Source organism: Vipera berus (assembly GCF_964194415.1).
Source record: "Vipera berus genome assembly, contig: HAP1_SCAFFOLD_27, whole genome shotgun sequence".
Classification (NCBI taxonomy): Eukaryota; Metazoa; Chordata; class Lepidosauria; order Squamata; family Viperidae; genus Vipera; species Vipera berus.
Genome location: NW_027673656.1, coordinates 84,975 through 112,963, shown reverse-complemented (window position 1 = coordinate 112,963; position 27,989 = coordinate 84,975). Strand labels below are relative to the sequence as shown.

Below are 27,989 nucleotides of genomic sequence, written 5' to 3'. Positions count from 1 at the left end.
CCTCTGCACATGGACCCAAGAAAAAGTTTAGGATCCCAAGAGGAGAAGCTGCTTCTCACTGTAATTATGACCACCTGGAACTTTGAGGCCTTTGATATTACTTCTCCATTTTTTGACTTTGACGTAGACATCAGATTGAAGCCACATGCAAAGGATCTTGTATCAGGAAAGGATAAATTCCTTGGGTCAAGCTTCCTGGGAACAAGATTTGGGACAGGTAGGGGCTCTGCTCTTGATTGTACCTTTCTCTCCTTTCCAGATGAAACTGTGGTTCTCTGTTTATATCAGGAAAGCCACTAGAACCTCTGAGGGTCTTTGAATTTTTCCAATTGTTCCTCTTGTTTGTGTCAGAAACAGGAAGGGGATTGATTCACCCCATGAATTATGGACCTTCTGCTTCTGATGCTGCTGGTGCCCCAGCCTGTCTCTGGGAAGCCTGGAATGAAATGCCCGCTGAGTTTGGAGCACCAGGATGAAAAAGGCCCATGGAGCTTTTACAGGGCAGGAGACCATCTCATCAGTATAGTCATAACTGCAAAGGAAATATCACATATAAAGTTGCCTTTCAACATGGCTCCTCCTATTCCGCCTCCTTCGTAAGTCATTCAGAGTGATGGAGTTGCATTCCCTCCATTTGCAATTCTAACACTCTCCTTTTCTTCTTATTTCACTTACTTTTACACTGCAGAACCTGTCTAACGTCCTGAATAGTTTTGATTTCCAGGGCTTTCCTCTTTGACTTATTTTGTGGAAGAGACAGTAATCCAAAGACGGTGTCAGCATCCATTTATATTTCATTTCTAACTGGGCAAATCTAAATCTCACCCCCTTACTGGTTTCTGCCATTTCCAAGGAAGGGAAGAGAAGGCAGGGTTGTTAAGAGCCATCTCTATCCTTTAGATGCAAAGTTTGTGTAATCAGCCTGCCTGGAGGCCATCACAAAAGACCAGGGAAGAAACCCTTTGAACTAAGAAAAACAAAGAAAGAGGGAGAGGGGGAAAATCTGGTTTGTATCTCCGACTGGAATGTGAAGAGGAGGAAGTAATAATGTTGCAAATGTACTGGGGCTCTCCTTTCCCACGAGGAGTTTGACACCTGAAACCTGACTGATCTGGTACTGACCAAATGGGCTGAGGGGAGGGGTTTTACTAAGGGACATTTAAAAAGTATCGACTTACAAGACAGTTTCCAGATCCTGTCTAGATTATCCACTGTCAACCATGTTTTAGTAAAAGTTCCTGTTGGACAATCTCATCTCTAAGAGTTCTTCTTTCCTACGATGTGGATTGGGGTGGGTCTTGACAGACGGGGTTGAAAAAAACCTGAAAGAAATACAGATTATTTTCTTTTCTCAGTTCAATCTTAAATTCATCACTTGAACATTGAACTTTGTTTAAGTAGTGATTGAAACAGTTGGAGCTGCCTCTCCTCAGCCATTTCCATGTTTGTATAATTGATCATTGGTTTTGGATCAATGTTGGCCTGAGGGTCACTAGGCTTGTGGAGACAAAGAGCATTTGTTGTTGCTGTTGACTATAATAACGTAAACATTCTTTTTACAATAGAACTACTTATGGTTTTAGAACTGCCCTACAATTAATTTTTGCCATTCAAGAGGTCAAGAAGGATCCCCAGCTCCTGCACAATCTCACACTTGGCTACAACATCCATGACAACTATTTGAGCACTTTACGCACTTCAGACGCCTTGCTGGACATGCTCTCCACTGCAGAAGCCAATGTCCCCAACTACGGCTGTGGAAGGAAGGACAACCTACTGGCTCTTCTTGATTTAGCTCGAAGAGACATCTCCATCCAGATGTCAACGTTAGCAGACATCTACAAAGTCCCACAGGTTTGTGTACATTATTCTCTATCTGGTAAAGTAAGTGGAGAGTGGTGGGGGTGAGAAATAGATGCAACCATATCTTCTCCATGGAATTCAACAGCTGTTTTTCAGAATATTAGTTTTTACGAATAATCAACTATTGAAAAAATATCCAGGTTTTGAGGTCTTTCATTAACATGTTCATTTTCACATATCAGTAATAACTGCCTTATCCAATTGGAGTCATGTTGGCAATAGCTTACTGTCATAGTAGTTGACTGATTATTAATATATCAAATTCAAAAGTTATGGCCTTTGGAAAACACCATCGTAGCCATCATAGCCGGTGCCATAGATCAGCTTTCCTTACCTGCGTTAGTTTTCTCTGAGACTGAATCTTGGATCCCTCATCATGAAAGGAGCTCCTTTAGAGCACAGTCAAGAGTGAATCTAGTGCTCAAACTTTAAAAAAATCATAGCTTTCCAGCTTCTTTATCCTTAATGATTAAAGAATATAAGGCCAAGATAACCCATGTATTCTTATATGAAGCCAATCACGGCATCTGAGGAGTGTCCTTGGGGTGGATAAAAGGACTTCAGCAGCTGCCTTCGGAAATGAATTGTGAATTTACATAATTTTTTCTTTGTATAAAAATTGTGTCTGTTAAAACACAAAATTTCAATTAAAGACTTATTGGGTTGTACAACTCGTAATTTGTATTAGGAGTTGTGGTCTCCTTGTCTCTTGTACAACTGGAGAAGAAGCTAAAAAGATTGTTCTACAAGGAATCTGGGATATAGAAGCAGAGAAAGATGGATCAGTCCTCAAGAATAATATATTAATATGGCCTTTTATTAAATCAAAAACCTTTATTTGATATCTGCAAATTTGAATCTAATTGCAATAACTTGTAGGAGCGATACAGAAATTTGCATTGCATTTGTTTTTGTTTTTTTACTTAATTTGTTTTTGTTTTCCATTGTTATATAAAGTCCTATATTATAAACAAAGACTAAGGAACAAACTATTCTAAAATGTTCATCAGAACAAAGTTGGATTTCTCAATAACTAATGTTCTGGAGTTGATTTCACCCACATTATAACACAGCATTCTTCGTTGCTTTTTCAGATCAAAACCGAAAAAGGTTCAGAGGCCCTGAGTGATAAAAGTCAGTTCCCCTTTTTCCACCGGATGGGCCCCAAAGAAGGATTCCACTATCCAGCAATGGTCCAGCTGCTGCTCCATTTCAGGTGGACCTTCATTGGTCTCTTTGCTTCAGACACAGAGAATGGAGAGACTTTCATTAGAACCTTTACTCCGATGCTTGTCAGGAATGGAATTTGTGTTGTTATATCACAACGATTCTCAACAACTGGACCTACAGCATCCCTCAGGGATGCCCTCTCTAAGTGGAGACAAGTCAATGTTTTTGTTCACTTCATAGAAGCTGTTTCCATTTGGGACAGAATTCTTCCTTTCCATAAATCACTTGAAAATTTGCCAGGATCCATTGAAGAGAAAGTCTGGATCCTCACAAATTTTGCACGTTATAATATAAAAAAAACCAGACTTCTTGAATACATCCATAGTATTTTGAAATTTCTGTTTTTGGCAAAAGAAAGGCCAAAAGATGATGCCTTTGAACCCCATTTCTTTGTGGAAAGTCAGTTTCAATATCATTATTTTCACTGTTCTCTTTCCAAGCATGTCTTTTCTGTCAAAGGCCGGAGAAGATGCACCCAGAGAGCCGCACTGGAGACCCAGGAGAAAAGGAACAGGGTCCGGATTAGAAATGACCCCTATTATTACAGTGTCATTCAGACTCTGGCCCACGCATTGCATGCTGCGTATTCCTCCAGATCAAGAAGGAGAAGGAAGGAGGGAGAAAAGATCTTCAGGACTCCAAGGCTGCAGCCATGGCAGGTATGGGATCCCAATATGGATCCATTAATCTTAGTTCTTTTGGAGAAGGAATCCAGAGGAGAAGGAGGGGAACCATCTCAACCTACTTTTGCTGTAAAAGGTCAACCGATTTGGACCCTCTAATTGCTCCTGTCTGACACTCTGGAATAACAGTGAACAGATCTTAGGTTTCTGTCTAACCTCTTTCAGTTATTGGAAGAGTTTTGTAGCCTCCCTTGTCTGACTGGGAGATTTTGTAAGTTGGAGAAGCTGCTCTCAACTGCTTCTCTCAAGACCCACTTTCAGTTTGCAGTCAAGTATGATTGTGAGGTCATTTCATGAACATGTATTTATTTATTTAGAAATAACTCAATGTGGCAAATGTATCCAACACAGCTTTCTCCTTCAACCAATCAATTTTTCTTACAGTCACAGTCCAGCAAACAACAACAACAACAACAACAATAAATAATAATAATAATAATAATAATAATAATAATAATAATAATAATAATAATAATAATAATAATGGAAAGACAATCAATGGGCAGTTAGAGCTTACCTAAATTTGCATACAGCATAACAGAATTTGGCCCCATTCAGAGAATCTACTTCATGTTGATCTGATAACTGTAATTGCACATAAAAAGTATTTCCCAGATATTTTATTAAGAGAGGTCTTATAAAGTGAATCCATGAGTCTTCTGCTACAGGCAGTTGTATTGCGAATATAATTCCTTGTTAAGACACTTATTGGTCTGTTTAAGCGAATTTAGTCACATTTAACGGCCCTTTCCAGACAGTGAACTCATAAAGCACCTGGTTCATCTGAAATACTTTTATTTTGCATGTAGAAGGTGGTTACAGCAGAGAAGGTGTGGTCAGGTGAATCTGGACGGAGCTTTAAGGTCGAAAGACAGTAACAGGATTACTGTCCGCATGGCTTGTGTTCAGATGTTACAATGGAGGATGGAACACAAGGGAGCAAGGAGAAGGAGGAAGTCCAACCCAGAAGGGGTGGATCCCAGTACAGCATCATGAGCAGGACAGGAAATACATCACAAAGGGGAAGGTACTGGCAGACCCAATTAGCATATTATAATTTCCCAAGAACAGCCACGTGGTGGCAGCACAATGAGTCGTTGTAGAAGATGCAGCATAGCAGGACCTGAGCTGCAGTTTCAGTGGCGCCTTGTCCACAGAGACCCAGTCTCAGCTCATTCGCTGTTATTTGTATCGGCCCTTCTGAAATGGCTGTGGGAATTGTGTTGCAGCACGCTAAGGTTAGTGCCCTTCGGATTTGGGGCATGGTTATTTGATATAAATATCTCGCTGTTTTAAAGGGGGGAATTTGACTGCTCGAATAAACATTCCTGGGAAGAGCACCCCAACCTTATTGGATTTCCAGATCTTTGATCCCTTGCTTAAGTTCACTTAGTGAACTAACTCCTATTCCATCATGAAAAGCCCTTCCCTGGAGAAGCCGAGATTACCAGAGTTTTTGTAAGATCGCCTTGAACTCTCCTGATTCAAAATTGTCTTCTGTATGGAGAGAACTCAAATCTGTAGGGGAAAAGAGTAGTTTTAACCAAAGTGCGAAAAGGTAAATTTCTGCACCTCTCGATTTTGGCTAGTTTGGCCTCCCTCCTTAGTGCTAAATTTGGGGTGCAAGGTGCTACCTGAAATATGGCTCCTAGGAATTTGGATTGCACCCTTTCCAGAGGAGTAAAAGAGGAGTAAGTCCCCAGGCTGGGCACCAAGGAGTAGTTGTGTTCATTTCCCCCACAACAACAACCCTGTGAGTGACTTGTAATATATGTTTGTTAACAGTCATTTAATGGTTACAATAGAAGATCGCATGTTTGACAGTTCTTTGACAGCTGACAGCTCCACACGCAGCTACCGCTGACAGCTACCGCTAACAGCTGCGAGCTGACAGCTCTACACGCGGTCACCCGAGATCGGTCAGGAACGGAAGCGGCGGGAGAATCCACAGACAGGGACTGGCCAGGAGCTTGCCAGCGGGACTATATAAGGGGGTTTTAAAATGCGCTAAGCTGTTCCTGTGGAGATGAATAAACAGCTGATTGCACCCAAGCCTGCTGTCCCTTATTGACCGGGAACCCGCCATAAAACACTACATCTGGCAATGAAGGTGGTACTGCTTCATAAAGCTAAGATACGGAGCGAAGTCACGAGCTGACCGTCACTGAGCTGAAGTCACTGGGGAAAATAGCCCCACAGAAGCCGTGAAGCAGTAGTCACTGGGACAGCATGACATCGTTGGGATAGATCAGAGAATTTGACATTAAATACCCCAAGCGATGGGAATCTCACTTGGGGCAAGTAGAAGGGTACCTTCTATTCAATAAAATAACTGAAGACTGCCTGAAGGCTGCCGCTTTACTATGCCTCAGCGGACCTGCCATCTACGACGTCGCTGCCGGCCTCTGTTACCCAGACCCAGTCAACACCATACCTTATGCGGTCCTGACTGACATGCTGAATAAGCACTTCATACCAGCTCACTCGGAGCTGTACTGGCGACTTCGGTTCGCCCAGCGGACTCAACATCCAGGAGAAGCCGCAACAGACTTCGTTGCGGCTGTACGACACACCACTAGCTGGTGCCACTTCCCGGACCTGGAAGACAGGATCCGGGACCAGATCGTCCTGGGATTCCTTGACAAGCGGCTTCAAAGGAAAATAGTCACCAAACCGACCATGAGCCTCACCAAGGTCGTCAGTGAGATCTGGGCGTACGAAACTACTCACAAGGAAATCCAAGACCAGCCCACCAATGGGCCCAACGGGTCAATCCACCGTAGTAATTCAGCTGACAACGAAGAAGAAATCACCGATCCCAACATCGGAATCGACATAATCCAGCAAAACTACAGAAAACCTCTGGCACAGCACGGTGCCGGGAAGGGACCAAGCAAACCGCAGATGTCTACCTACCTACCGCTGACAGCTACCGATAACAGCTGCGAGCTGACAGCTCCACACACGGTTGCCCAGGATTGGTCAGGAACGGAAGAGGCGGGAGAATCCATGGACAGGGATTGGCCAGGAGCTCGCCAGCGGGACTATGTAAGGGGTTTTTAAAATGCGCTAAGCTGTTCCTGTGGAGATGAATAAACAGCTGATTGCACCCAAGCTTGCTGTCCTTTATTGACCGGGAACCCGCCATAAAACACTACAGACTGGCCCCAAGTCACCCAGCAGACTTCCATGACCAAGGTGGGACTTGAACTCACAACCTCTTGCTTTCTAGCCCTGTGCCTTAACCACTAGACCAAACTGTCTCCCTTGTATTCTTATCATGCAGTGCATCATTAACATTATTTTACGAGATACTATAGTTTATCAAGTCTTAAAAGTCAGATATTTTTCTACTGCTTTTTACTCATGCACTGTGAAGAAATCAAAAATATTTTTCTGGAAACTTGGTAATGTTTAAATCAGATCAAATTATACTTAACTGAAAATTCTTATTAATCTTTCATCAAATCTTCCATCACAGAGAGTTATCACCTCTAGTGTATTGACAACATTGAAAAGTTATATCATCTACTTCCCTTTAATCTATTTTGGAAATGTACTAATTTGTGAGGATAACTTTTGGGAGCAGAGAGGCTGCCCTGGGGGGTGTGTCAGACAAGAGGGGGGGAATCCTGCAGCTGCATAAAAGGGCAGGAAATGAAACTCAGAAAAGCCCCTCCCTAACTTTTCAGGGTAAGAAAAGTGTTGGTGGGAGATTTGTACTTTCAGACGTACTAAATTCTGTTAATGTAGTATTAAAATCAAGTAGGATTAGCACATCTGGTTGTGTTTCCCATCTGGATTAGCAGGGAGAAGATCAGCCTGGCAACCTTGTTCTTGACAAATCCAGGCTTTCTGGGAATCAACCTGATGGTTGCAAAGACTTTAAAAAATAATCTCTTCTTTCTCTTCTTCAATTTATTTATCATCTGGTCTAGAATGTTACCAATACTAGACCAATTGTGTCTGTTGTATTTTCTGAATATATGCAGAATTTTGTCAGTATATGATTGACTGTTTTTTAAAAACTTTTTTGTTCACTTATGAAGATAGTGGCAATATTTGTTCTCCAGATTAAGCATATATGCTAGTTAGAGAACTGTAGAAGAAAGATTCCAATTTGAGATAAGAAATGAAATTTTGTGCTTTTAAAATTCATGGATGATTCAATACCAGGTTCATCCCTTCCTGGAGAAGAACGAGTTTTGGAATATTTCCCGGAAGAAACTCTACTTGGACCAAAATGGAGATTTAAAAGCAGATCTGGGGATCAAAACCTTCCTGGTTCTCCCCAAGGAAGATCCCAGGGTAGAGATTCTGGGGACGTTTGAAAGACAGGGACTTATTATCATTCAAGAGGTTGTTTCACAGCTAAAGTTGCTCAACAAGGTGAGTGAAATTTTGGTCTCTTTTTTCTCTTTTCCAAAGTCTGTGGGTCCATTTCAAATGGGCTCAGCCTGGTCCCCAAGGTGGTTGACCTTCACTGAGAACTGAATCTGGGGAGTAGAAACCTGATCATCTTAGACTGCTTGGGAAGCGTCAATATTATTCCATTTTATGAACCAGATAGAATTTAGTATCTCCATCAGACTGGTGAGAAACCCACAAGGGCTGGGGAATGTGTTGCTAATAGCTTCTGGTTTGTTCGTTCTTGTATGCAAATAGCAAAGAAGAAAGCAATTCTGTTGATGTTGTTGTTGTTAGCTGCGAAGGCATGTCCGACCCATCGCAACCCCATGGACAATGTTCCTCCAGGCTTTCCTGACCTCTACCATCTTCTGGAGTCCATTTAAGCTCACGCCTACTGCTTCAGTAACTCCATCCAGCCACCTCATTCTCTGTCGTCCCCTTCTTCTCTTGCCCTCAATCTTTCCCAGCATTAGGCTCTTCTCCAGTGAGTCCTTCCTACTCATTAGGTGGCCAAAGTATTTGAGTTTCAGCTTCAGGATCTGGCCTTCTAAAGAGCAGTCAGGGTTGATCTCCTCTAGGACTGACCGGTTTGATCGCCTTGCAGTCCAAGGGACTTGCAGGAGTCTTCTCCAGCACCATAGTTCAAAGGCCTCAATTCTTTGGTGCTCAGCCTTTCTTATGGTCCAACTTTCACAGCCATACATTGCAACTGGGAAGACCATAGTCTTGACTATACGCACTTTTGTTGGCAGGGTGATGTCTCTGCTTTTTAGTGTGCTGTCTAGATTTGCCATGGCTTTCCTCCCGAGGAGCAAGCGTCCTTTAATTTCTTGGCTGCAGTCCCCATCTGCAGTGATCTTGGAGCCCAGGAAAATAGAACCTGTCACTACCTCTATTTCTTTCCCATCTATTTGCCAGGAATTGAGAGGGCCGGATGCCATGATCTTGTTTTTTTTTAATATTAAGTTTCAACCCAACTTTTGCACTCTCCTTCTTCACCCGCAACAAGAGGCTCTTTAGTTCTTCTTCACTTTCTGCCATTAGAGTGGTATCATCTGCATATCTTAGGTTGTTAATATTTCTCCCGGCAATCTTAATTCCAACTTTTGATTCATCTAGCCCTGCATTTCTCATGATGTGCTCTGCATATAAGTTAAATAGGCAGGGCGACAGTATACAGCCTTGCAGGACTCCTTTCCCAATTTTGAACCAATCAGTGGTTCCGTGTCCAGTTCCCACGGTTGCTTCTTGACCCGCATATAATAATAATAATAATTAATAATAATTAATAATTAATAATAATAATAATAATAATAATAATAATAATAAACCTTTATTGTCAAAGTACAACATGTGTACATTGAGATTAGCTGAGCCTCCCCCCGTGCTCTCTCCCCCCAACACACAGTGACAACAAACCCTCCATCCCACCACACTATGTGAACCAACTACACCACACACCGGTCTCCCAAGTCAATTCTGCATAAGATTATGTCCCATTTAAAAGCCTAACAGCCGACGGATAAAAGCTATTTTTCAGCCTGTTGGTATGGCTGGCTATATTCCTATATCTCCTACCGGATGGTAGGAGAGTAAAGAGATACCGTCCAGGGTGTGAGTCATCCCTGACAATCTTCCTCACTCTTCCAAGGCAACGAGCCCTGGCGATGTCATCCAGTGGTGTCAGGGAACAGCCTACAATGTCTTGTGCTGTGCTCACTACCCTCTGTAATACTTTCCTATCCGCGGCTGTCAGACCAGCATACCAAACCACAATACCATACGAGAGGACGCTCTCTATAGTAGACCGGTAAAAGAGGGTCATTAACTGTTGTTCTACCCTGTTCTTCCGCAAGACCCTAAGAAAGTGAAGCCTCTGTTGGGCCTTTCTAGCCACGTGAGTTGTGTTAACTTTCCAGGTCAGATCTTCACAGAGGTAGACTCCCAGAAATTTAAAGGAGGAAACTCCTTTAGGTTTCTCAAGAGACAAATAAGATGGTCTGGTACTCCCATCTCTTTAAGAACTTGCCAGTTTGTTGTGATCCACACAACCAAAAGCTTTTGCATAGTCAATGAAGCAGAAGTAGATGTTTTTCTGGAACTCCCTAGCTTTCTCCATGATCCAGTGTATGTTGGCAATTTGATTTCTAGTTCCTCTGCCTCTTCAAAATCCTGCCTGTACTTCTGGTAGTTGTTGATCCACATACTGCTGGAGTCTAGCTTGTAGAATTTTAAGCATAACTTTACTAACATGTGAAATGAGTGCAATGGTGCAATAGTTTGAACATTCTTTGGCATTGCCTTTCTTTGGAATTGGAATCTAAACTAATCTTTTCCAATCCTGTGACCACTGTTGAGTTTTCCAAATTTGCTGGCAAATTGAATGTAGCACTTTTATTTATTTATTTATTTATTTATTTATTTATTTATTTATTTATTTATTTATTTATTTATTTGGATTTATATACCACCCTTTCCCGCAGGACTCAGGGCAGTTTACAGGGTATTTAAAACAAGAAATACAAAAGTTAAAAACAATTAAAAATAATTACAACAGTCCCTGAAAAAGTAAAAAACCCCAATTAAAATTAAAATTAAAATTCTCAGCCTGGGCCAGAGAGCTCGAAGAGCCAGGTCTTCAGGTCCCGGCGGAATGAACGGAGGTCGGGGGCAGTCCTAAGCTCCACGGGCAGCTGGTTCCAGAGGGCAGGCGCACCCACTGAGAAGGCCCTCCCCCTGGGTGTTACCCGCCGGCAATCTTTTAAGAGTTTGAATAGCTCAGCTGGAATACTGTCACCTCCACTAGCTTTGTTGTTGCTCAGCTTTCCTAAGGCCCATTTCACTTAACATTCTAGGATGTCTGGCTCGAGGTCAGTGAACACCACATCGTGATTATCAGGGACGTTAAGCTCATTCTTGTATAGTTCTTCTTTGTAATTTTGCCACCTCTTCTTAATCTCTTCTGCCTCTGTTAGGTCTGTTATGTATATAGATGTATATAGTTGGGTGATCATATTAGCAGTGGCCACTGACACCACCAGGTGGCGCTATACTGCGACAGGATTGGCTGGCTCCGGACGGCGGGAAATTAAATTAAAGGGCTTGGCCTGGGGTGTACCTGGTCAGGTATATAAGGGATCAGGTAGCCCTTTGTTTCATTTCAGTCTGACCACAATAAAGAGCTGATATGCTGCACTCATCTGCCTGGCATCTTTCCATGTGGTCCACTCCGTCCAAAACCCACTACACAATAGCGGCAATGGTGGGATTGCTGTTTCATTCAGAGCTGAATCACTAGCTGATGCACTAGCTGAAGTCACTAGGGACCGACGGAAGAGATATCTCTCCCTAAATATATTCTAACGAAGCAGTATCCGCTGGATTGGACACAGCATGGGAAAACTTGGCCAGATCCGTGAATTCGACGTCAGCCAGCCCGAGCACTGGGAGTCACATCTGGGACAGGTTGAAGGGTACCTACTGATTAACCAGATCACGGAAGACCGGTTTAAAGCAGCAGCTTTGCTGTGCCTCAGTGGTACGGATGTTTACGATGTGGCTGTCGGGTTGTATTCACTGGCGCACATCTCAGCCATTTCCTACAAGGACCTCACAGACAAACTAACTGGGCATTTTATGCCAAAGAGGTCTGAAATGTTCTGGCGGTTCCATTTCACCCAGCAGATGCAGTTACCGGGCAAAGCGATGGCTAAATACATCGCAGCCATGAGACAAGCCACCCGTCTTTGCAAGTTCCACGATCTTGAAGAAAGAATTCGTGACCAGATCTTATTAGGTCTAAGGGACAACCGGTTGTGTCAAAAAATACTAGCAAAACCGTCCATGACTCTGCAAGAGCTCCTGGACAAGGTAAGGGCCCACGAGGCATCCAGCAGCTCAGACCAGCCCACACACCGACCCAGCAGCGGCTCAGAAGGTACAGTCCACCAGGAGAGCACTGTGTACGGCAGAAGCAGGGAAGCAGTCAAGGAAGAAGAAATTGATGCCGTACTTCAAAGGCTAGGAAAACACCTAACGCGGCACTACAATGACGGAAGCCAGACAAAGACCACAACAGCCAACAAATGCACCGGTTGCAGCTGCAGAAGCTGCAGAGGAAACGTCCAAAAATGTGCCAACTGCGGAGGGAATCACCTGAGAGCGACCTGCAAGTTCAGAACCGTGAAGTGTCATTCCTGCGGCAAGACGGGTCACATCCAAGCCGTCTGCTGGAATTGCAACTGGACAGCCGGCATGAACTTCAATCCCTGGATGTGGTGCTAAAAGGTACTGAGCCCCTCCAGCACACACCTCCTAATTTTTGTGAGAGCAGGAGGACTGTGTCTCACATGGAAATCCACCGTCTGCTCACCCCAAAAATTAAACTAGATGTCCATTTGCAAGGGGTACCTTGCAAGATGGAGCTCGACTCCGGTTCTGCAGTCTCAATAATTTCTTATGAGACTTTTAAAGTGGTTTGCGGCCGGAGCAAGCGGTGGGTTCCATTGAAACCTGCAAGCATACAGTTGTCTGATTTCCAGCATGCCCCTATTAAAACCAAGAGGGAGGCCACTATGTTAGTAGGGTTTAAGAATTTCAAGGTTCCCTTGGACTAGTTTAGTGGGGCTGAATTGGTTTGAGGCTTTGGGTATTGGGATCTCTGGGATCCATAATACCCAGCCAAAAAGCCTCGAATCCGTCTGCAAAACGTGTGTAGACGTATTCGATGGCAAACTTGGGAAATACACAGGGGCCCCCATTAAATTTAAGTGAAACCCGAATGTGTTGCCGGTACGAATTAAGCCCGGTAGAATCCCATTCGCGCTCAAGCACAAGATTGAGCGCGAATTGGATAAGTTAGTTAAACAAGGTGTGTTAGAGCCCATGGAGGGGGGAGATTGGGAGACCCCCATAGTTACCCCACTAAAGGCCAATGGGGACGTTAGAATTTGTGCAGATTATAAGGCCACGGTGAACCGGGCCTTAAATCCGCACACTTACCCGGTCCCGACGGTCCAGCACGTCCTCTCTGCAGTCCAGGGTGGTGCCATCTTTGCCAAGTTAGATTTAGCGCAAGCGTACCAGCAGCTCCCGGTTACCCGGGAGATGGCTGACACTCAGACAATTGTTACACACGGAGGAGCTTTCAGCGTTAACTGTTTACAGTTCGGTGTCTCTGTAGCTCCTGGAATTTTTCAAGAGGTGATGGAGAAGACTTTGAAGGGCATACCTGGAGTACGCCCTTATTTTGACGATGTCCTGATTGCTGGGGAGTCTGAGGAGATTTTGGCTGACAGGCTGTAGGCTGTTTTAAACAGATTCTGCTCTGCAGGGCTCAAACTAAAAAAAGGAAAAGTGCAGCATTGGAGTGGCATCCACTGAATTTTTAGAGTTCAGAATTGATACCAAAGGAATTCACCCAACTGATAACAAGGTAAGAGCAATTAAAATGGCTCCTACTCCTAAAAACAAGGCTGAATTGCAAGCTTTTCTGGGATTAATTTTTATCATGTGTTCTTGCCTCACAAAGCAGCAATTGCTGAGCCTTTACACAGATTGTTGGACAAGAAAGCCCCATGGAATTGGACCACGGTCCATGAACACAGTTTCAAAAATTTAAAACAACTTTTGTCCAGTAATTCAACTGTCACACATTTTATAGAAAATAAGCCCATCTGCATCCCATGTGATGCATCCCCTTATGGCGTGGGTGCTGTTCTGAGTCACATAGAGGAAAATGGGGAGCAGAAGCTTATTGCTTATTACCCCCAAACGCTGTCCAGGGTGGAAAGAAATTACATTCAAATTGATAAGGAGGCCCTGGCAATAGTATCGGGAGTCAAGAAATGTCATGATTACCTGTATGGCAGGCAATTCACTATTTTCACAGATCACAAACCCCTGTTGGGACTGTTCACAACAGATAAACAAACTCCACAAATTCTATCCCCGAGGATGTTAAGGTGGTCCATATTTCTATCTGCGTACACATGCAAACTGGTCCACAAACCAGGAAAGGATATGGGCCACGCAGATGCATTAAGTAGGTTACCTTTAATCATGACTGAGCCTGATCCGGCGCTGGCTGAACAAATACTGGCTATCCAAGATCTCCCAGAGTGCCTTCTCCAAGCTAAGGACATTGCTGCCGGTACCACAGTAGACAGGGTCCTGTTGTGACTCAGGGCCAGCCTGTGGGTCCGACAGCCGGCTCCGATGTATCGGATGACTCAGATGAGGGGGAGGAGGGAGACGAACCGGCTGATGATGGTTTGGAGGCTTTGCAGAGCCCTCAGCCGGGGACCTCTTCTCAGCTGCGTGAGCCCGATAGTGCGGAGGATGATGACCCACAGCTGGCCCTGTTCAAGGACGCCCAACGCAGGAGGCAGTCGAGCAGGAACAAACAAAGAAAGGCTGTGGGACTCCTCGGGAGGAGGCACAGGGAGACCACGCCCTGAGCTCTCAATAAAAGGAGTGTTTGGGGAGGGGCTGGTTGCTGAAAGCAACTCTTCCGCTTGAGGAGACAAGCTCTAGTGTTTTTGTTAATTGTGTAATAAAACTTGGCAGACGCCTTTTAGCCTTGGACGCTCTCCAGTCTCTTCTATCTGAATAGGGGTTTGCCTTACTACAAGGCCGGAAGAGGGCTGGTTCAGAACAGTTTGCTTTCAGCCTCCCACCCCTTACTACTACGATGGAGCAGCTTCTTGCCGAGAATGCTCAGCTCACCCAGCAACTCACTTTGCTGGCAGCTCAGGTGGCTCAACTGCAAGCTCAGGTACATGCTGCACCCCCACCCAGGAGGAAATGTCAGATAGCTATGCCGGATAAATTTGCTGGCAATCCAGAACTGTTTCCTGCCTTCCTGGGACAATGCCAGCTTTTTATCAGCGTGAGAGCAGCTGATTTCCCCACTGACCGAGATAAGGTGGGATTCGTGTTGAGCCTTCTGTCGGGAGATGCAGCTCGTTGGGGCACGCCTCTGTTGGCACAGCCTAGCCCTTTGTTGGATAACTTTGGGGGGTTTTGTGACCATATGCGCCTCATGTACGAGGACCCGATTAAGGCGCAGACTGCCACCCGACGTCTGAAAGCTTTGAGGCAGGGTCAGCGCTCCCTACAGGCCTATATCAGCGATTTCCGGCTGCTTAGCCAGGATTCCGCCTGGAATGAGGCTGCGCTCGTGGATGCCTTTCAGGATGGCTTGTCAGAGGAGATGTTGGATGAGCTGGCCCGCGTGGACATTCCCTCAGACCTGAATGGGCTGATCCATCTTTGTCTGCGGATCGATGCCCGGCTGCAGCAGCGAAAGAGTCGCCGTGCCACCCCACAGACCCCTGCCGCTCCTGTTGAGCGTGTGCCCCCAGTCCAGAGGGAGGAGCCAATGGAGCTGGGTGCCGCCAGGTCCCGTCTATCGGTGACGGAAATGGACAGACGACGATCGGGGGGGTTGTGTTTTTACTGTGGGGACCCTGGACATTTGGCTGCTTCTTGCCCAAAGAAGCGTCAGCGGGCATCAGTGACCAAGCCTGCCCCGAGAAAGTCCCCTGCTTTGCTGTCGGGAAACGGCCCGAGCCCGATCTAGACGGTGTGATAGATCGGGCGACCCACAACGACCACGCCGAGCGACGCCATTCCGACGGTGCCTGTGAACCTCCACGGCATTTGATTCTGGAGGCACGTCTGATCCTTCCTGGCAAGCCAGAGGGGATTCCGGTCCATGCCTTAATTGACTCTGGGGCTACCACTAACTTTATGGACTCGGCTTTCGTGGCCAAATGGGCTGTTCCCCAGTGTCCGGTGGATCCGCCCATGCTAGTGGAGACTATTGATGGTCGAGTGCTCCTGTCCGGGCCTATTACGGCCGCCACGCAACCAGTGTGCATGGCCATCAGTTCCCATGTGGAGGCCATCCAGTTCTACATCACTTCGGATCTGCACTTCCCCGTGGTCTTGGGACTGGCGTGGCTCCGGGCGCATGATCCACAGATCTATTGGTCTCAGAACTTGGTTACCTTCCCAAGTTTGCAGTGCGTGGAACACACCCGCCATATCTGTGCCGGCCAGGTGGAGGGTTCCCCAGGGGTTTCCTTGCCTCCCGAACTGTCCGACTTTGCTGACGTGTTCAGTGAGTCAGAGGCGGACCAATTACCCCCGCACAGGCCCTACGACTGCTCCATTGATCTAGTCCCTGATGCGCCTCTCCCAGTGGGGCGTTTGTACTCCATGTCGGAGCCCGAGTTGGCTGCATTGCGGGACTTCCTGACAAAGAATTTGGCTCGTGGTTTCATCCGGCCCTCGTCCTCGCCAGTGTCTGCGCCTGTGCTCTTCGTCAAAAAGAAGTCGGGCGAGTTACGGCTTTGCTGTGACTACTGGAAACTCAACGCCATCACGGTGCGTAACCGCTACCCGCTGCCCCTCATCCCCGAGCTCTTGGACCGACTCCGGGAGGCTAAGATCTTCACGAAACTGGACCTGCGTGGAGCTTACAACCTCGTCAGGGTTCGGCCGGGTGATGAGTGGAAGACGGCGTTTGGTACTCGCTATGGACATTTCGAGTACACGGTGATGCCGTTTGGCCTGACCAACGCCCCCGCTGTGTTTCAGCATTTTATGAACGACATCTTTCGGGATCTGTTGGACCAGTTTGTCGTGATTTACCTGGACGACATCCTGATTTACTCCCCGTGGCGTGAAGCGCATCATCAGCATCTCCGTCAGGTCCTGCAGCGCCTCCGGAAACATCGGCTGTTTGCCAAGTTGGAGAAGTGCCAGTTCTACCAGGTGACCATCGATTTCCTGGGTCACCGCATTTCTCCTGAGGGCATCGCCATGGAGCCGAGTAAAGTTGAGTCGTTGCAGAGTTGGCAACCCCCGCGTCGCGTGAAGGACGTTCAGCGACTTCTTGGATTTGCCAACTACTATCGGACATTCATCCCTGGCTTTGCTGCCTTGACAGCCCCCCTCACCCGGCTCCTGCAGAAGAAGACTCGGTTCCAGTGGAACGCCCCCGAACAACAGGCGTTCCAAGCTTTGAAGGACGCCTTCATGAAGGAGCCCATCTTGAAGCATCCTGACCCGCAACGGCCGTTTGTCGTGGAGGCGGACGCCTCCGACATTGCCATTGGGGCCGTGTTACTCCAGGCAGCGACGCCCAGCGGTACCCTTTTCCCTTGCGCGTATCACTCTCGGAAATTGAATCCCTCGGAGCGCAACTATACCATCTGGGAGAAGGAGCTGCTGGCCATCAAGGCGGCGTTCGAGGCTTGGAGGCATCATCTGGAGGGGGCGCGGCATCAAATTGAGGTCCGGACGGACCACAAGAATCTAGAAAGCCTGCAGACCGCTCGGAATTTGAACCAACGCCAGATCCGGTGGTCCCTCTTCTTTGCGAGGTTTGACTTCCGGGTGCGGTACATACCAAGCGGGCACAACCAGAGAGCGGATGCTCTGTCCAGGAAGCCCGAGTACACCCGAGTGGAAGACAAGCTTCCGCCCAGGACCGTGATCCCCGTCGAGTCTTTTGCTGCGGTGCGGGAGCCGGTGGATATACGGGCTCGGATCCGGGAGGCGCAGCAGCAGGAGGCGTGGGTGGCTCAGCGGAAGGAAGAGGTGGGGCCAGATTCGCCTTGGTCGGTCACGGATGGACTCCTGTATTATCGTGACCGGCTCTATGTTCCGGGAGGGCCACTCAGGGGACTCGTCCTCAGCCAGTGTCATGATAACCCGGCTGCGGGGCATTTTGGCCTGTTCAAGACTCTGAACCTGGTCTCCCGTACCTTCTGGTGGCCCCGAGTCCGACACGACGTCCAGTCTTATGTCACCTCCTGCATCCCATGCAGGCAGGCCAAGTCAGCGACAGGGGCCCCGCCTGGTTTACTGCAGCCGTTGCCAACACCCAAGAGACCCTGGGGGGCTGTGTCCATGGACTTTCTGACGGATCTACCCCCATCCTCCGGCTTCACGACAGTGTTTGTGGTGGTGGACATGTTGACCAAGATGGCGCACTTCATCCCCTGTCGCGGCTTACCGTCAGCTCGCGCCACTAGTCGCATGTTCATCCAACAGGTGTTCCGGCTGCACGGCCTTCCCGATAGAGTCGTCTCCGATAGGGGGGCCCAGTTTACAGCCCGCTTCTGGCAGGAGTTGATGCGGGCGTTGGACATTAAGGTTTGCCTCTCGTCCGCGCATCATCCTCAGACCGACGGGGGTACCGAGAAGGTCATCGGCATCTTAGAGCAGTATCTGCGCTGCTACGTTAACCTGCAGCAGGACAATTGGGTGGACTATTTGGCCATAGCCGAGTTTGCTTTTAACAACTCGCAGCACACCTCCACGCAGATGACACCGTTCTTGGCCAACGTGGGTTATCACCCCCGGTTTTTCCCCCTTTCTCCCGTGGACTCACCGGAGCCGGCAGCGAACGAATTCATGGCGGAGTTACAGGCGATCCATCGGTTGGTGCGACGGCAGCTGGAGAAGGCCAAGGCCGACTACAAGAGGTTCGCCGATCGGTCGAGAAGGGATACGCCTCCACTATCGGTGGGGGATCGGGTCTGGCTGTCCACCAGGAACCTACCATCCACTCGGCCGGCGAGGAAGCTGGACCACCGTTACCTTGGACCGTTCCCAGTCGAGGCCGTCATCAACCCGGTCGCCTATCGTTTAACTCTGCCACGTTCCCTGCGCGTGCACCCCGTCTTCCATCGGTCCTTGTTGGTCCCCGAACAACCGGCTTGTCCACTTCGCCAAGCGGAACCTCCCCCATCAGGACCTCGTGATGGCGACAGCACCCCCGAGTACGAGGTCGCCAGCATCAGGGATTCCCGCTGGCTGAAAGGTCGCTTCCAGTACCTGATCGAGTGGAAAGGGTACGGGCCGGAGGACTTCACATGGGAAGACACGACTGCCGTTCATGCCCCTGCGTTGGTGACTGCTTTTCACGAACAGTTCCCATCCCGACCACATCCGGATCGGCAGACCCGGGGGAAGGGCCCTGCGGTGCGGGATAGTGTTGTGACTCAGGGCCAGCCTGTGGGTCCGACAGCCGGCTCCGATGTATCGGATGACTCAGATGAGGGGGAGGAGGGAGACGAACCGGCTGATGATGGTTTGGAGGCTTTGCATAGCCCTCAGCCGGGGACCTCTTCTCAGCTGCGTGAGCCCGATAGTGCGGAGGATGATGACCCACAGCTGGCCCTGTTCAAGGACGCCCGACGCAGGAGGCAGTCGAGCAGGAACAAACAAAGAAAGGCTGTGGGACTCCTCGGGAGGAGGCACAGGGAGACCACGCCCTGAGCTCTCAATAAAAGGAGTGTTTGGGGAGGGGCTGGTTGCTGAAAGCAACTCTTCCGCTTGAGGAGACAAGCTCTAGTGTTTTTGTTAATTGTGTAATAAAACTTGGCAGACGCCTTTTAGCCTTGGACGCTCTCCAGTCTCTTCTATCTGAATAGGGGTTTGCCTTACTACAAGGCCGGAAGAGGGCTGGTTCAGAACAGGTCCTGAGCAGGATTTTAATGTGGGTAGTCTCAGGGTGGCAAGAGAAGAGCCCAGGCCCAGAGATCCAGGCATACTTCACAAGGAGACATGAGTTGTCTTCTCATAAGGGATGCCTATTGTGGGGTAGCAGGGTCATTATTCCAGAGAAATTGAGGGAGAAGGTTTTGCAGTCGCTACACGAAGGACATCCAGGCATAGCCAGGATGAAGGCGTTAGCATGGAGTTACGTGTGGTGGCCTGGCCTGGATAAAAGCATAGAGGAACAAGTAGCAGGATGCTACAGTTGCCAAAGGTCTAGGCCAGAGCAACCGCACGCCCTGGTACATAAGTGGGAAGTAACACACACTCCCTGGTCCAGGGTACACATTGATTACACTGGACCATTTCAAGGACAACTATTTTTGGTGGTGGTAGATAGCTATTCCAAATGGCTGGAGGTAGTTCCGGTTGTGAGTATGACCACAGCAAAGACTGTCCAGGTGCTCAGGGGACTATTTGCCATGCATGGCCTGCCTGATGTGTTAGTCTCTGATAACAGCCCACAATTCACATCTGCTGATTTCCAGGCTTTCACCAGGGCCAACTTGATTAGACACGTCACATCTGCGCCCTTCCACCCGTCGTCCAATGGACAAGCAGAACGCATGGTGAGAACGACTAAGTACGCGTTGAGATGCATCATCAGTGGAGACTGGCATCAAAGGTTGGCTCAATTCCTTCTGGCACAACATACCACACCATGCACAACCACTGGCAAGAATCCTGCAGAACTACGTTGGGGACGACGGCTTATCACCAAGTTGGACAGACTCCATCCCGACAGAGTGGCCGCAGAGACAGAACAACCAAAATCTACCAGGGAAATAAACATTGGCAAAATGGTTTGGTTTAGGAACTATGGGCCGGGGCATTTGTGGATTCAGGGGGTGGTAGTTGACAAAACAGGGCCTTTGTCATACATTGTAGAGGTGGAGGGAGGCTGCCAGGTCAGGTGACACATAGACCAATTGAGGAAACATGCTCCTGAAAAGTCACAAACCGACCAACCCCATCAACCATCAACAATGGGTCCGGGGAAGGAGGAGGATCTCACAGTCATCGAACAGTTGCCAGAGAGTTTTGGCAGGGCTGAGCAACAACAGGCACAGGCCTACCACGACAATGTGGTCGATAGGGCCCAGGGCCAGGACTCAACTAATGACTCTGCTGACCAAGACGGTGAGCAAACTATGAGACGGTCATTCAGGACTCATAGGCCACCCGTATATCTAGAGGAGTATGTAAGGTCATGAGGGTGAGGGTCATGTGGTGTCTCAAAAGAAATAACCAGTGCAACAGTGTATTCATTTTTTGTGTTGTTGTTTATTGTTTGTTCTTCTGGAGGAAAGGGTGTTATGTATATAGATGTATATAGTTGGGTGCTCATATTAGCAGTGGCCACTGACACCACCAGGTGGTGCTATACCAGGATTGGCTGGCTCGCGGACAGCAGGAAATTCAGTTAAAGGGATTGGCCTGGGGTGTACCTGGCCAGGTATATAAGGGATCAGGAAGCCCTTTGTTCCAGTTCAGTCTGACCACAATAAAGAGCTGATATGCTGCACTCATCTGGCTGGCGTCTTTCCATGCGGTCTACGTGATCCAAAACCCACTACACAATAAGGTCCCTACCATTTTGGTCCTTTATCATGCCCATTTTTGCATTAAACGTTCCCTTCATCTCTCCAATTTTCTTGAAGAGATCTCTGGTCCTCCCTATTCTATTGTTTTCTTCTATTTCTTTGCACTGTTCATTTAAGAAGGCATTCTTATCTCTTCTAGCTATTCTCTGGAATTCTGCATTCAATTGGGTGTATCTTTCTTTTTCTCCCTTGCCTTTTGCTTCCCTCCTGTCCTCAGCAAAGCTTCCTCAGACAGCCATTTTGCTTTCTTGCATTTCTTTTTCTTTGGGATGGTTTTAGTTGCTACCTCTTGTACAATGTTGCGAACCTCTGTCCATAGTTCTTCAGGCATTCTGTCTATCAGATCTAATTCCTTAAACCTATTTGTCACCTCTACTGTATATTCAACAGGGATATGATTTAATTCATATCTGAGTGGCCTAGTGCTTTTCCCTACTTTCTTCAGTTTAAGTCTAAACTTTGCAACAAGAAGCTCATGGTCTGAGCCACAGTCAGCTCCTGGTCTTGTTTTTACTGACTGTATAGAGCTTCTCCATCTTTGACTGCAAAGCACATAGTCAATCTGATTTCTGTACTGACCATCTGGTGATGTCCATGTGTACAGCCGTCTCTTGGGTTGTTGGAAAAGAGTGTTTGCTATGACCATCGTATTCTCTTGACAAAATTCTATCAGCCTGTGCCCTGCTTCATTTTGTACTCCAAGGCCAAACTTGCCTGTTATTCCAGTTATCTTTTGGCTTCCTATTTTAGCATTCCAATCCCACATGATGATAAGGACATCATTTTTGGTGTTAGTTCTATAAGGTGCTGTAGGGCTTCGTAGAACCAGTCAATTTCATCCGCTTCAGCACCGGTGGTTGGGGCATAGACTTGGACTACTGTGATATTGAATGGTTTGCCTTGGATTCGAACTGAGATCATTCTGTCATTTTGGGGATTGTATCCCAGTATTGCATTTCCTACTCTTTCATTGACTATGAAGGCTACTCCATTTCTTCTGAGGGATTCTTGCCCGCAGTAGTATACCTGATGGTCATCTGAATTAAATTCACCCATTCCTGTCCATTTTAGTTTGCTGATACCTAAGATGTCAATGTTCAGTCTTGTCATCTCTTGTTTGACCACGTCCAGCTTTCCTTGATTCATGGATCTTACATTACATGTTCCTATGGAGAAAAAATCTTTACAGCATCGGACTTTCCTTTCACCACTAGACACATCCACAGCTGAGCGTCCTTTCGGCTTTGGCCCAGTCGCTTCATTCTTTCTGGTGCTACTAGTACTAGCCCTCTGCTCTTCCCCAGTAGCATATTGGACGCCTTCCGACCTGAGGGGCTCATCTTCCAGCGTCATATCGTTTTGCCTTTTGGTACTGTCCATAGGGTTTTCATGGCAAAGATACTGGAGTGGGTTGCCATTTCCTTCTCCAGTGGATCACCTTTTGTCAGAACTCTCGGCTATGACCTGTCCATCTTGGGTGGCCCTGCATGGCATAGCTCATAGCTTCATTGAATTACGCAAGCCCCTTCGCCACAACAAGGCGGTAATCCATGAAGGGGCATTCTGTTGATAAGTCCCTGAATTCAGGTTTGGACTGAATCAGAAGAAATTGACTCAGGCTTGGGTGGAGGTTCTTTTGATACCTTTGGGAAATAAGCTTCATCTTGTCCTGCTTGGAGAAATCTGTTTCCTGAAAGGGCAGGTTCTGCTCCTGGCTTGTAAGAGGGTCTTCGTCTGAAAACCCCCAGAATGCCATTGTCAGCTCCCTTAAGTCTCTCTGGGGAGAAAAAAGGAGTCTCCAAATTTAACTAATAATAAATTTGGGCCTTTCTTTCCATGCCTGTTGGTGACCCCTAATTTTAGTTCTTCAACAGAAAGGCTGTTGGATGCTTAGCCTGGAGCTTTGAAATGTCCCTTTATGACACAGGATTCATACTTATGTATGTCCCACATGTTGCAGCAAAAGATTCATGTCTTTTTGAGGGACATGTTTCATGACCTCAACTCCACCTCATCCCACTCCAGTTGTAGAAACTAGTCTTAGACCATCAGCATGGCAGCCATATAAATTGAAGAAATAAATGTGAAGAGGAACTAAGGAGCCTCTTGTTGTGAGTGAAGGAGAGTGCAAACCTTGGGTTGAAACTAAACATTAAGAAAACCAAGATCATGGCTTACGGCCCTCTCAATTCCTGGCAAATAGATGGGGAAGAAATGGAGATAGTGACAGATTTTATTTTCCTGGGCTCCAAGATCACTGCAGATGGGGACTGTAGCCAAGAAATTAAAAGACACTTGCTCCTGGGGAGGAAAGCCATGGCAAATCTAGACAGCACACTAAAAAGCAGAGACATCACCCTGTCAACAAAAGTGCATATAGTGAAGGCTATAGTCTTCCCAGTTGCAATGTACGGCTGTGAATGTTGGACCATAAGAAAGGCTGAGCGCCAAAGAATTGAGGCCTTTGAACTCTGGTGCTGGAGAAGACTCCTGCGAGTCCCTTGGACTGCAAGGCGATCAAACCGGTCAGTCCTAGAGGAGATCAACCCTGACTGCTCTTTAGAAGGCCAGATCCTGAAGCTAAAACTCAAATACTTTGGCCACCTAATGAGTAGGAAGGACTCACTGGAGAAGAGCCTAATGCTGGGAAAGATTGAGGGCAATAGAAGAAGGGGACAACAGAGAATGAGGTGGCTGGATGGAGTCACTGAAGCAGTAGGCGTGAGCTTAAATGGACTCCAGAAGATGGTAGAGGACACGAAGGCCTGGAGGAACATTGTCCATAGGGTTGCGATGGGTCGGACACGACTTCACAACTAACAACAACATGGCAGCCATATAAATTGAAGAAATAAATGTGCAAATCAAGAAAGAACATTTCCTTTAAACTTGACAGCCCTAATTTAATGTGTTAACTAGATGATTTTGGACTATTTTCAAAGGGAAGCAGCTTTGCAGTTTTTATATAGTCCAAAATAATTCTTTTCTGGATCATATTGGTCAGAGATTTCCTTTCTTCATCACACTTTTATTCTCTTTTAATCAAACATTTAGAATAAAGGTTTACTAAACCTTTTATACTAAAGTAAATCATCTTATTTTAAAATCACGGCTGCATGAAGAATGGAGAAATGCGTGTTAATAGGGCTAATCATGCCTTTGTGTGTTAATAAGAGCATGAGGAGGAACCGACTGGTTGCCACTGAATGCTTACATCTTTTCTGAATTCCATCCTTCCAGCCTTTGTTAAGCAGGAAAATCCTTTATTGCAATGCTAAATGCCAGAAGCAACAGGGAGGAACTAAACAAAGAATCTACCACATGTTACAACTCCTACATCTGTTTCGGATTAGTCAGAGATTTCATATTTACCTACGTGAATCCCAGAATCTACTTATCTAATGTCCATTTCTACCCCCATTTTCCATACATGAAGAGTCCTAACACCTTTTCTTTTGCATCCCTATTTTTTTCTGCTTAGTCCCTGCCTCAGTCCAAATGTGTAGAAAGTTGTCATCCTGGATTTGTCAAGAGGGCTCGAGAAGGAGAGCCAGTTTGCTGCTACGACTGCATTCCTTGTCCGGAGGGGACCATCTCCACTCAGGAAGGTGGGTGACACTGAAAAAAAGGGAGGGCCTTGTGGAACTGGATCCATCCAGAACACTTTGAGGAAAGTACATGTGGATGTGGCAGATTGGGCAAGCTTTACTACTGCCAGAGAAAATATCTCTACTGCTTTTAAGTTTGGATGTGGTTTTAAGTGTCCAAGTTCACCTTTTTAGAAACTTCTGAGTTGTTTGAAACTTGAAAAATTGCCTTAGGTGCCCCTCCTAGAGAAGGATTATTGCAATTTACTCTATGTGAGCTTCCCCTTTTTTGGATGACTGAGAAGATCTTGTCCACAAAGAGGTGGTTGGAGCAATTATGGGTGCACCTCATTATGCCTCTATTAGAACCACTCTAGTAGGCATTCCAGATTATTTACAGGACAAGCTTTCTCTGCCAGACAAGTAGATCTCACAAGATAGGCATCCTCTGGGTTCAGTATATTAAGAAATGCCATCTGGTAAGACCCAGGAAGTGTGCCTAGAAAGATTAACTGATTTGTTATTAACTTCTAATAATCAGGTTACTATGAAGATTGTATGAAGATCAGATACTATGAAGATTCTGCACAATACACAGGAAATCATTCAGGCCTAGGATTTCCACCAGTCTCATAGATCTTAGATTTATATTGTTTAGAAAAAGATTTTCTTATTTTCTTTCTGTGGCGACATTAAGAAATGCATCATGGAAAATGCTCCTGCTGTCAGCTGGTGTCCCAAGAAGATATTTTTCTGAAATGAGAAGGACAGAACGTTGAAGAAATATTCCCTTTCCTCTTTCTCAGATACGGAAAAATGCACCAAGTGTCCAGATGATAAATATCCAAATGAGGACAGAGTCCAATGTATGCTCAAAGTTAGAAACTTCCTGTCTTTTGAAGAACTTCTGGGCATCATTCTGGTGTCTTTTTCTCTACTCTTCTTCCTAAAAGCAGGCCTTGTTTTAATCATCTTCATTAAATACCGAAAAACTCCCATTGTCAAAGCCAACAACCGGGACCTCTCCTACATCCTCCTGGTCTCCCTCCTACTTTGCTTCTTGTCTCCTTTTCTCTTCATTGGTCAACCAAGGAAAGCCACCTGCTTTCTCCGACAAACAGTTTTCAGCATCATCTTCTCAGTTGCCATTTCTTCTCTCTTGGCCAAAACCATCACGGTGGTGCTGGCTTTCCTGGCCACAAAACCAGGAAACCGAGTGATGAGGTGGTTGGGGAAGAGCTTGGCCAACTCCATCATCCTTTCCTGTTCTGGTGCTCAAATTATCATCTGCTTCATCTGGCTGGGAGTTTCTCCCCCTTTTCCTGACTCTGACCTCCACTCCCAGCCTGGAGAAATCATCCTGCAATGCAACGACGGGGCTATTGTCATGTTGTACCTCACCCTCAGCTACATGGGCTTCCTGTCTGTCATCTGCTTCACGGTGGCTTTCCTGGCCAGGAATCTGCCTGGGGCCTTTAACGAAGCCAAGCTGATCACCTTCAGCATGCTGGTCTTCTGCAGTGTCTGGGTGACTTTTGTGCCCACCTACCTGAGCACCAAAGGGAAATACATGGTGGCTGTGCAGATCTTCTCCATCCTGGCCTCCAGTGTTGGTCTGCTGGGCTGCATCTTCATCCCCAAGTGCTACATTATCCTTTTCAGGCCAGACCTGAACACAAAGGAACAGCTTACAGCCAGAAGAAATGTGGAAATATGAGACAGAGGAATTTCAACTCCAAGCTAGTCTCCATACATGAGGGGTGCAATAATTTTTCTTCAAATAAATAAAGGATGTCTGAAAGATTTTGAGGAAAACAATTTCTTGTAGGAAAAAGAATATATTAACAAGATAAAAATAAAGTGTTAATGCAGTTATTTCCTCATTTTTCAATACATTTTATTCAAACTGCTGTGACAATGCAACTGACATTTTTCTTTTTATTTCAACAATATCTCTTTCTTTAGGATAGCAACAGTGGGTGGGCATGAAAGTACATTGATGCATGCTAATTAGGAATAGACATGGTTATATCATCTATTAGATATGCATCTTCCTTGCAGCATACAATTGCAAGCTGGTGCACAAGCCAGGGAAGGAGATGGGCCACGCAGACGGTCTAAGTAGGCTCCCCTTAGACACACACGACCCAGACCCAGCACCAGCCACACAGATCCTAGCCCTGCAGGAACTACCCAAGTGTCTAGTTCTTGCCAAGGACATTGCCAGCCACACAGCCACAGACAACATCATGGGCAGGGTGCACTCATGGGTTTGCACAGGGTGGAAGGACAAATCCCTGGGACCAGAGTTTCAGGCCTATTTCATTAGACGCGACGAAATCTCCACACACAAGGGGTGCCTCCTTTGGGGTAGCAGGGTCATCATTCCACCCGCACTACACGCCAGGGTATTGGACTCCTTACATGAAGGGCACCCGGGGGTGGTCAAAATGAAGGCACTGGCTAGGAGCTACCTCTGGTGGCCCGGGTTGGACAAGGAGGTTGAGGATCGGGTCAAGGCCTGTTACACGTGCCAGAGATCCAGGCCAGAAATGCCACATGCACCAGTACACCGGTGGGAGGACACACACACGCCATGGTCCCGCATTCACATTGACTATGCGGGGCCATTCCAGGGTCAACTATTTTTAGTAGTGGTGGACAGTCACTCCAAGTGGTTAGAGGTAGTCCCTGTCCCCAACATGACCTCGGGGAGGACAATCCAGGTGCTTAGAGCTCTCTTTGCCACACACGGCCTCCCCGACGTAAATCTGTCTGATAATGGGCCTCAGTTTACTGCTGCTGATTTCCAGGTGTTCTTGAAGGCGAACTGGATTAGGCACGCCACCTCCGCGCCTTTCCATCCATCTACCAACGGGCAGGCCGAACGGATGGTAAGGATGACCAAAGACGCACTCCGGCGCATCATCAGCGGGGACTGGCACCACAGACTGGCCAAATTTTTACTAGCCCAACACACAACACCATGCGTGGCTACCGGCAAGAGCCCAGCAGAACTGTGATGGGGACGGCGCCTC

General features: G+C 46.9%; 2 protein-coding genes across 2 annotated transcripts in view; one reads left to right on the top strand and one right to left on the bottom strand.

The window, feature by feature from the left end:
* The window catches only part of LOC308679194 (vomeronasal type-2 receptor 26-like), a gene marked incomplete at both ends in the record, with an annotated part of 478,617 nt that overhangs the window by 411,464 nt on the left and 39,164 nt on the right, over nt 1-27,989 (bottom strand). The gene's annotated exons all lie outside the window — the stretch shown is intronic.
* Nucleotides 385-26,668, top strand: LOC308679199 (vomeronasal type-2 receptor 26-like; the record flags this gene model as incomplete). The annotated part of the gene is made up of 6 exons (XM_081346792.1): nt 385-596; nt 1,566-1,854; nt 2,958-3,752; nt 7,953-8,165; nt 24,846-24,972; nt 25,758-26,668. The coding sequence occupies 6 exons, from the start codon at nt 385-387 to the stop codon at nt 26,666-26,668; spliced, it is 2,547 nt and encodes an 848-aa protein (XP_081202918.1).